The sequence below is a fragment of the Theropithecus gelada genome, chromosome 5 (assembly GCF_003255815.1).
Source record: "Theropithecus gelada isolate Dixy chromosome 5, Tgel_1.0, whole genome shotgun sequence".
Classification (NCBI taxonomy): Eukaryota; Metazoa; Chordata; class Mammalia; order Primates; family Cercopithecidae; genus Theropithecus; species Theropithecus gelada.
In genome coordinates this window covers 66,471,538-66,482,708 of record NC_037672.1, presented here as the reverse complement: position 1 = coordinate 66,482,708, position 11,171 = coordinate 66,471,538, and the positions used below count along the sequence as shown (strand labels likewise).

General features: G+C 42.1%; 1 protein-coding gene across 1 annotated transcript; it reads left to right on the top strand.

Moving 5' to 3' along the window:
* The first annotated feature begins 2,382 nt into the window (after nt 1–2,382).
* On the top strand, nt 2,383–10,843 carry ODAPH (odontogenesis associated phosphoprotein). Its single transcript, XM_025386239.1, is given in 4 exon segments — nt 2,383–2,449; nt 2,840–2,883; nt 10,422–10,797; nt 10,800–10,843. Coding segments are annotated over 4 exon segments (531 nt in total).
* The last annotated feature ends 328 nt before the right edge of the window (nt 10,844–11,171 follow it).

Below are 11,171 nucleotides of genomic sequence, written 5' to 3'. Positions count from 1 at the left end.
TCTCAAAAGAAAAAAAAAAAAAAATTTGTTCCTTTTAAAATTTTGTTCCGTTATTTTATAAATTTCGGAACACTAGATTTGAATGAAAAAATAAGTTATTTTGCTTTTGTTATTTATTTTCATCAACATTTAAGATGAAAGCTCATTAGCACTCCAAAAAAAAAAAAAGAAAGAGAATCAGAAGAAATAATAGAAATGTCCATCAGTTTAAAGTTTGGTTAAATAAATTACAGTAAATCTATAAAATGAAACACCGGGCAGTGGTTAAAGTGATTATGTGAATCTAATTCTATTGGCATTGTGGTGTATCTCCAATGAAGGGGACAAAGTAGCATATGTGATACTGACCTATTGATGTAAAATTATAGACTGTGTTTCTCTGCTTCGTTCTCCCATAACCTTCAGTCCTTCCTCTCTCTTAGCACTCAAAACCCTTTACTGTTACTCCTGAGTTAATATTTAATGTCTCCTAGACTATAAGTTCCATGAGAGCAGGAATTTTATCTTTAGCCCCAGCACCTAGACCAGTGTCTGACACTGGATAAATAAAAGTCAATACAGAATTGTTGAATGAGTGGCAAGTCTAAGGAACTCAACTTGTCCTGGATGTTTCCTGATTCCTTTTCAAACTGCTGACAAATCATCCATCTGATTATCTGTTCTGGAAGTTTGCCTAGGACTAACATCAAGCCTGAGGAACTTTCCATTTTCTATCTGTGAGTGTTTGCATCCTTATTCATTTTGATTTTCAGTTTGCACAGCCTCTTTTATTAAATTGTCAGTCCTTCAAAGACAGGGACCATGTTTAGTTTGTTCTTTTTTTTTTTTTTTTTTCCATATGATACCCAGGAAAATGTTCTCCTTAAAGTGGAGGTCTGTTCAGTGATTAATTGATTTGGCAAGTACAGCCTCCTAAGAGAATAAATTATCAGTTGGGGTTATTATAATTTAATGACAATCACAAACACTCCCTTTCACAGGCCAGGCACTGTGGTTGGAGCTGTATGTCAATTAACTCCTTGATATGGAACCAACTAAGTGTCCATTGACCAATAAGTGGATAAAGAAAATGTGGTAGAAATACACCATGGAATACCACTCAGCCATTTAAAAAAAAAATGAAATAATGTCTTTTGCGGCAGCTTGGATGGAACTGGAGGCCATTATTCCAAGTTAAGTCACTCAGGAATGGAAAACCAAATATCACATGTTCTCACTTATAAGTGGGAGCTGAGCTATGAGGACACAAAGACATACAGAATGATATAATGGACTTTAGAGGCTGGGGGTGGGGGAGGTTGGGAAGGGGGTGAGGGATAAAAGACTACATATTGGGTGTAGTGTATACTGCTTAGGTGACAGGTGCACTAAAAGAGTCAGAATTTACCACTGTAGAATCCATCCGTGTAACCAAAAACCACTTGTACCCCAAAATATATTGAAATTAAAAAATATATATATATTTAAAAAGCATCTCTTTAATTCACAAATTCCTCTGAGGGTAGTACCACAAGTCCCATTTTACAGATGAGGCCCCTGAGGCTTCAGCAAGTCTCAGGGGACTCACCACAGTCACCCATCTAGTAAGGAAAGGAACAAAGACGAATTTTTCCTAACTCCCAGGTCCATGTTCTTAATCACCTGTGACAATCCCCTCTCATATATCCAGCAGCTGATGAAGTCTTTCCCTCAGGAAACCAACTGGAGGTAGATATGTCATGTCCATCTCATATGCAATATGGTGAATCAGGAGGAGCCGTGAAAGGACGACTCACTAAGTTACTCTCCCAAATGTTTATGTTTGTTTACACAGTGACCGTCATGACCACTAGGGAAGATAGTTTTCTGATTCTGCTTCCCTTGCCTCCTGGACAAAAGCAGAGCAGAGAAGCAGCATAAACCGTGGTTGGGGGCCTAAGAATGATCCCCAACTCTCCACTGCAAACCACCAGGGTCAGGAAGCCTCCGGATAATGCCCTCTCCCTCTTGTTTCGCTTTTTAAGTAGGTAAGCTGCACAGAGCAAAGCACTGTTGCATATTTCTGGACAGCTTATTTCTCTTGCAGAGGAAGACTCATATACACAACTGAAAGGCATTAACATGGGAGAAGATTTGAGGGATTAGAAGGGTGGTGAAGGCGTGGTTGTCCAAAATCCCCCTCTGAGGAGAGATGATTGATATCTGGCTGTCATTCCAAGAAGCTTCTGGTTGACAAATACTGTCTGGTATTTCCTTGCTGATTTCTTACCCTCACACCGCAAGCCCTGATCACTGTGGTCCACTGTGCAAATGCAAATTACCTGAATCAGGCTGCTGGTGACTCACCAACTCCCCTTTAAAGCAACATCAGGTTCAACGCAGTGACAGCTCAGCGTAGAAGCCATGGCTCGCAGACACTGCTTCTCCTACTGGTTACTGGTCTGCTGGTTGGCGGTAACTGTGGCAGAAGGTAAGGGTTTTGCTTTTATTCTACTGTGGGTCCACTAATTAATAAGTTGTAGGAAAAGACAAAATTGGCTCCATGATTATACATTCCCATAAACTGGAAATATTTACCTCACCTTCCATCAGCCTGTGTGGTTAAAGAGAAGGAGGTTGGATTTTGTCACCTGAAGACCTTGGTCCTCGTCTCGGCAATAGCCCTGTGACTTTAGACACGCTTAACATCTCTGAGTATCAGACTCTCATATGTGAAGTGACAATATTAATAATATCCGTCGTTATGGGGTTTGCAAGGACCAAATGAGCTATCATCCGTGAAAAACTCTCTAAGCTAAAAACGCCGTACAAATACTAGTTATTACAGTTACAAAGCTAACAATTCCACTTTGAATTACAGCACCGTCCACTTTCTATCTCCAGCAGCATAGTAATTTGCACATGGTGGGTATTTAGTCTTTGTTCATTGCTTAATTAATCACATCTATTGAGCTGCATTTTGGTGCCACAGAGGTGGACACAGGTTTCTTTCTTTAGGATTATATTAGATTCAATTTCTCAACTGTTCCTATTCTGTTTCTTTGTTCCCACTGCAAAAATGTGTCCTGAGCCTTAGAATTGTTTTGCAAACCCCTAGGGAAAGAAAAGAAGAGGCTGGAGAAGGGACGAAAAGAGGGAAATACAAGGGGAGGAAATCTTGGGGAGCCTAGATTTAACCTTTTTTCAGTTTATTTTAATTCCAAAACTAGATGCTGTTTTGGGAAAATGGACCTAGGAGTCAAAGAGAGCCCTTCACCCCTTTCACGTGTCTTGGGGAGGGGGCTTTGCAGGGGCTCAGCCAAACCCTGCTCATCCCCAGACAGATTCCCTGTTACCATCCCTCAGAGCTCACAATAGACAGGAGAGGGGGAGGGACATCAGAGCTGGTCATGGAATACACAGAAACCCCGTGATGCAACCTCTGCACGTACTCTGGCAATCAGGGGGCAGAGCATAGATTATGAACAAAACCTGCCCCCCATATCCCAAGACAAGGTCCCCAAGCCTCAGCTGCTAAAAGTGACATCTAAAAGAAGCATCATAAAACAAAACTAGCCACCTGCCATTTTCTCTGCGAAAAGTGAACGGCTCTTCAGGAGGCTTTGTAAACACATAGCTAAACAAGTTATAATGAGATTAGAGATTTATTTTATTCATATCTTAAAAACACCCACTGAGGCTGGGTGCAGTGGGCTCACACCTGTAATCCCAGCACTTTGGGAGGCCAAGGAGGGCAGATCACCTGAGGTCGGGAGTTCGAGACCAGCCTGACCAACATGGAGAAATCCCATCTCTACTAAAAATACAAAGTTAGCCAGATGTGGTGGCGCATGCCTGTAATCCCAGCTACTCGGGAGACTGAGGCAGGAGAATTGCTTGAACCCGGGAGGTGGAGGTTGTGGTGAGCAGAGATCGTGCCGTGGCACTCCAGCTTGGGGAACAAGAGTGAAACTCTGTCTCAAAAAACAAAACACCCGTTGCACCCATTGAAACATCAGATTTGATTTCTGAATTTGACTCACGTTTCCCTACAATCCCTTGAAGTCCTTCAAATGTAGCTTCATTCTACCCCTGCAGCCCTGCTTCCAGTTCATCGCTCACTCACACACACCCTGGATCTGCCAAACAAGGTCATGTGTGGCTCTCCAAACTCACCCTCTTCTCACTGCTGCACAGCAGCAACCACAGCTGCTCCCTCCTCTTGCTTTCACCTCTGTGTGTTGCAATTCTGCTTTAAGGCACAACATTTAAATGCCACTATGATTTTGCCTTTACAAAGTCTTTGTTAAGATGTAATCATTTAAGAATTGCAATTTCTCTTTCTGACACCTTTGACTTCTTACAGCTATTTGTGCATCACCTATGGCACGTACTGCATCTGCTTTGTACTGCAGATCCCCGGCTTCACAGCATCTGCCCACTCCTTGAGCTCAGGCTTTTAATCTTAATCATCTCTGCATTTGCCACAGCCCCTAATGTGGTAACCTGTACCTTGTTGAAACAACTTGACTCACAGGGTAGAATTGAAAGAGGCCTGTCTGATACTTTCTAGGCTCTGATATTTTGTCTGTGAAATCAGAGATTTGACCAAGATAGTCATTCTCTGAGTCTACAAAATAAATTGAGTTTTGCAGTTATTGTGAGTAAATCCATCATAGAACTTATTTTTCTTTCTGACTCAAGTCTGAAAGCACATGAGAATTTTTCTAAGACTCCATGAGCCATGTGAGGGAAGAACTGCACACTTACACTTCAAGTAGAAAGCTGACTTCTCTTAAAATCAGTGTAGTTCACTGCAAGCCAGCTTTGTCTGCCCAAATAACCACAGAGTATAGGTAATTATAAAAAAAAAAGGTATTTCATCATTACCTTTTTTTAAAAAAGTACTTGTTTTTAAAGTAGTTGTTGGTATGCTATGAATTTCATGTCTAGACTATAATAAACTACCTTAAAACTGATATTCAAATTCCAAGCAATATTTTGCTTTGTTTCTTCTATTATACTCTATTTTTTTGTTTGTTTGTTTGTTTGAGACGGAGTCTCCCTCTGTTGCCCAGGCTGGAGTGTGTACAGTGGCACCATCTCAGTTCACTGCAACCTCCACCTCCTGGGTTCAAATGATTCTCCTGACTCAGCCTCCGGAGTAGCTGGGATTACAAGTGTCCGCCACCATGCCCGGCTACTTTTTGTATTTTTAGTAGAGATGAGGTTTCACCATGTTGGCCAAGCTGGTCTTGAACTCCTGACCTTAAGTGATCTGCCTGGCTTGGCCTCTCAAAGTGCTGGGATTATAAGTGTGAGCCTCCACGCCTGGCCATTTTTAAATATAAATTATTATTACAGATTTTCTGGGACTGAAATTAAATACTCACTGAACTCCACAAAAATAAACAGAGAGGAACACTCAAGGTCAGCCTGACCATTTAATTCATCAAGTATTTACTGAGTACCACTATAAGCCAGGGACTATTCTAGGTGCTGGAGACACAGACAGTAACCAAGAGTCAACAGTCCCTGTCATTGGGGAGGTCCTATTCTAATAACATGTGTCCCCAATAGCCCTATCTTTAATGCACAAATGTTATGGGCCTAAGAAAATGGGGCTAAGCTAACAGAATGTTTCTATAACATTCAAGATTAGTAACCGTAGCTAACACTTATTAAGTGCAGACTGTACATCCAGCAATATTCTCAGCACTTTATATATTTTGTTTCCGATAACACTCACAAAGAGATGATGAGATGGGTAGTATTTTCTTCATTTTACAAAGGAGGAAAATGAGACTCAGAGAGGTTAAGGAATCTATCTGTGTTCACCCAGTTATTAAATGGCAGAGCTCAGGGAGCCTGGCTCTAGAGCCTATCCTTTTAAACACTTTGCTTTTCTGCCTCTCAAAATGTTTTTAATCTGCATTTAAATATTTGACCTACTTTGGTCTTATTAAGCTTGCAGAAGAGCTCTCATCTTTGACATCCAGTGCCTTTGAGAGCATATCAGTATGTTACATAAGGGGAAATATTTGCTTATTATTCAACACACTACTCCTGAGAAGTAGGAACTTGGTAACTTTGCAATTATAGAAACCGGGATTTCTCTCAATCAATTCAATTGCACTGGAGACGCTGTGCTAGGGACGAGGAGGCAGCAGTCTACAAGACGGTCACGTAGATCTTTCAGTGGAGTAGGCATATAACCACTGAATAATAATCACACAGCTGAAGAGTATGATGAAAGTGGACTCACAGGGCGCTACGAAAGCATGTTGCAAAGGGTTTTAACCAAGCTTCTGGGTAGGAAAGGCCTCCCTGACAAAAAAAAAAAAAAAAAGAGAGAGAGAGAGAGACTTGAAATTGAATAGGAGTCAGCCAGGCAAAGAGTTCAGGAAATGGTGCTCTAGGCATCTGCAACCACCTTTTCAGAAGCCCAGGACAATTGATGACTTTTGCCAAAGTAGCTTTTGGAGAGTGGAGGAGGCAGGGTTAGATTCCAATGGATTAAATAGGGGGAGAAGCAGAATCAGTAGGTGTACAGACTTTAAAGAGAGAGGAGGAGGAACCAAAGAAGTTCATGGCAGATTACCTCAGCTTTCTCTCTGGAATATGAAGCTGATAAATCAACTTAGAGAGGTAGAGAGCGTTTCAAAGCAAATTCTTCAGATGAATGAAGAATGAAAATTTTGAGGGAAATTTGAGGAGGTAGCAAAGGTTTAGAAGATAAGGAACAGAGAAGAACAAAGATAAAAGAATTAATGAGTGTTAGATCAGCTGACATCAGAGACCATAGATGGCATAAACCCACTTTCTCAGATGTGTGGCCATAACTTTGTAAGATGTGACAGGTTCCCACACCAATCACTATTACTCCCACATTTTAGAACACTTGTGCTAGCTAACTGGTGACCCAATAGAATCACCATAGGTCTAGTTTGTTTGGAAGAATGTGGTTTTATGTGGTCCTGCCCACATTCCTGGGTAAGTGATTGAAGCAAGCTTATACCTTGATCTTACACCCTTGAAAATTCCCAGAAAAAGAGAGCACTGAACACTACTGGACATCCCAGAGTCAGAGAAAACCTGCCTTGCTGGCTCTGAAACCCAATTGTTAGAGGAGGATTTAGAGAATATCTTCAGGTTTCTAGAAATGAGATGAGCACAAGAGGCCAGTGGGTAGGTAGTTTTTAGCAGCTGGAGCATAGTTAACCTAGTGGCAAAGCTCAAGGCCTCCTTAAGCCTGAGCTGACAGCAAAATGTCAAGATGGGGCTTAAAACAGAGGCCAGTCAGGCCGGGCGCGGTGGCTCACGCCTGTAATCCCAGCACTTTGGGAGGCCGAGGCAGATGGATTACGAGGTCAGAAGATCAAGACCATCCTGGCTAACATGGTGAAACCCCGTCTCTACTAAAAATATAAAGAAAAAAAGAAAAAACTTAGCCGGATGTGGCGGCACGCGCCTGTAGTCCCAGCTACTCGGGAGGCTGAGGCAGGAGAATGGCGTGAACCCAGGAGGCGGAGCTTGCAGTGAGCCGATCGCGCCACTGCACTCCAGGCTGGGCGACAGAGCGAGACTCCATCTCAAAAAAAAAAAAAAAAAAAAAAAAAAATTCAAAGGCTAATTTCTCTCCTAGCGACTGGATTCTTGGCAGAATGTCTTCCTGTAAGGTTCAGAACTTACCAGAAAAAAAGCGACTAATGTGAGATTTGGTCATTTTCTGTAAAGTGTCTCAATCTAGTTTCAGTTACAGAATTTCAATGTACCCTGAGTAGCTATGGGAGAAGGGGTTAGCATTTTGTTCGAGGAACAGACACCCATTCAAGCTAGCTTTAGGAACAAGTAGAGCTGGAGGTGGATTATTATAAGGATATCTCCAAGAAACTTAAGGATAACTAGGGCTCCCTGAAAAGCCAAAAACTGGCCGGCCATGGTGGCTCACGACTATAATTCCAGCACTTTGAGAGGTCCGAGGCAAGTGGATCACTTGAGGTCAGGAGTTCGAGACCAGCCTGGCCAACATGGCGAAACCTCATCTCTACTAAAAATACAAAAATTAGCTGGGTGTGGTGGTGGGCGCCTGTAATCCCAGCTACTCAAGATGCTGGCACAGGAGAATAGCTTGAACCCAGGATGTGGAGGCTGCAGTGAGCCGAGATCGCACCACTGCACTCAAGCCTGGGCAACAGATGGAGACTCCGTCAAAAAAAAAAAAAAAAAAAAAAAAACACCAAGGCCGCTGCTCCCAACATCACTCTGTTACCACAAGGCCTCTGGTCTCTTCTGTCCCAGAGGCCTTCCCTATTTTGCTGCTTCTATGTGCAGACTTGCTTCTCTGCATTCTCAATATTCCCAAGGCCAAAACCTGACACTCCAGCCCCTGCCCTACACCTTCCACTGACGTCTTCCACTGTAACGCAATTCTCAAGTGAGAATCTGATTGGTCACTGACCAGCCAATGAATGAGTTGAGTGTCAATCAGTGGTCCAATCAGCCATAACCAGAAGGTGTATAGGACTGGCAACTGACATTTCCAGGGTTCATGGGTGAAACATAATATGTAGAAGGGACTACGGACATAGGCAAATAACAAGCATATCCAATACAGCCAAGAAACCTGAATTAAACTGTCCCAAAGGAGAGGGGAATCTAGTCCTTGGGGGGAGGTGGTAAGTGCCTCAGCACTCTCAACTTCCTGTGAGAAGTTCTTCTTTTTTTGAGACAGAGTTTGGCTCCTGTTGTCCAGGCTGGAGTGCAATGGCATGATATCAGCTCACAGCAACCTCCGCCTCCCAGGCTCAAGCAGTTCTCCTGCCTCAGCCTCCCAAGTAGCTGGGATTACAGGCATGTGCCATCCTAATTTTTGTACTTTTAGTAGAGACGGGGTTTCTCCATTTTGGTCAGGCTGGTCTCTAACTCCTGACCTCAGGTGATCTACGCACGTAAGCCTCCCAAAGTGCTGGGATTACAGGGGAAGTTCATTTTATCATCGTTCACACGGGCAACCCTTTCCAGGCAGTATATGTAAGCCTCTAAGGGAGTGAAGGAACAATTTTCTAAAGAAAAGATTACTTTTTCATAGCCAATTTGATTCAATGATACAGTCAAGGAAGACTATGACACTTGAGTTTGATCCAAATTTCTTCTGAAAAGATAATTCTATCCTGGTTCTCAGTGCTCTTTCTCCTGCTGCTTGTAGATGGCCCCTCCCTTCCCCTAGGAAATTATTTCACTGCTTGGGCAGTTGAAGCAGAACTTTTGGATTAATGGCCTTTGGGGGCAGTTGTTTTGATTTTCTTAACATTAAGTTCCTTTTTTCTACTGAATTTTCTTTAGTTGTAATTTACATGCAATAAAATCCTTTTTTTTTTTTTTTTTTTTTTTGAGATGGAGTCTCACTCTATCACCCAGGCTGGAGTGCAGTGGCACAATCTCGGCTCACTGCAAGCTCTGCCTCCCGGGTTCACGCCATTCTCTTGCCTCAGCCTCCCCAGTAACTAGGACTACAGGCACCCACCGCCACGCCTGGCTAATTTTTTTGTATTTTTAGGAGAGACAGGGTTTCACCATGTTAACCAGGATGGTCTCGATCTCCTGACCTCGTGATCTGCCTGCCTGAGCCTCCCAAAGTGCTGGGATTACAGGCCTGAGCCACTACACCCGGCCAAAATTCATACATTTTAAAAGTGCAGCTTGATCACATTTTACATATGGCTACATATAAACATGTGTATGTGTACAAACATATGCATGTACACATATATGTGTGTTTATATACAAATTATATATGTGTGTGTACACCTGTGTGTATACATATAGATATATAGATAACCATATCTATGTAACAACCACCCAGATCAAGATATGAAACATTTCTAAAGAGTTCCCTGGCTACACTTTCTGCTAAAAAATACCTATCCTTGCCCTAAGCTGAATTATTATTTTGACCTTTTTTTAAACTATAGATTAATTTTGCTTGCTCTTGAACTTCATATAAAGGGAGTTGTACAGTATGTACACTTTTGTGTCTAACTTGTATTGCTCAACATTCAAGGGATGTATCCACGTTGTAGGTATTAGTAGTTCTTCCTTTTCACTGCTGAGTACTATTTCATTGTAAGAATATACACAGTTTCTTCATGCATTCCTCTGTTGATGGACACTTAGATTGTTTCCATTTAGGTTATTATGAATAATGCTACTGTGAACACCCCTGAACGAGTCTTTTTATGGACATAAACATTCATTTCTCCTGGGTAAATTCCCCACAGTGGAAATGCTGGGTCATCAGGTGTGTCTGTGTTTCATTTCATTGAACGCTGGGTGTTCTTTCAAATATACATTGAGATTTCTCTAATTCTCTCTTCCCATCTCTCTCCTCTGCCACCACTCTAAACCACCCTTCTGCTTCTGTTACCAGACCTGTTTCCTGACTTGCGTTTTCCTCTCCACAGGACAAGAAGAGGTATTTACCCCTCCTGGAGACTCACAAAATAACGCAAACCCTACCGACTGCCAGATCTTTACACTCACCCCTCCACCCGCCACGAGGAGTCCGGTCACAAGGGTCCAGCCCATCACAAAGACACCTAGGTGTCCCTTCCATTTTTTTCCACGAAGGCCCAGAATCTATTTTAGGTTTCCAAACAGACCTTTCCTGCCTTCAAGGTGTAACCACCGTTTTCCGTTCCAGCCATTTTATTGGCCACACCGTCGCCTTACTCCTTATAGATATTTCCCCAGAAGAAGACTCCAGAGGGGAAGCTCATCTGAGGAAAGCTGAGAGGGAAGAGAAACCCAAACATACTGAAGCAAAAAAAAGCCAATCCTTCAGAAAAAGCAGCAAAAAGATTTCTGTTTTATCTTTCCAAACTAACTATTGGATCTGAAGATTAAATATCCTAAACACCACTGACTAGAAACTGTTCTCTTTGTCAGCAGTGAAGATATTGGATCACAGGTTATTGATGTTTGCAAAATTGGACAATAACCACGTTATTTTTATCCTCAACTTCTTATGGTCACAGGATATTTATGCGAATAAAATCTTAAAATGGGTAGCTCTAGTAATTCCTATCCATACTGAGATGCTGAAAGAATCCATCTCCTCCTCTAAATTAAACAGCATTTAAATAAATTGAGATCATTATAAACCACATGAAGACACTAATGACACCGTTTTTATACTCATTGGAAAAAGTACA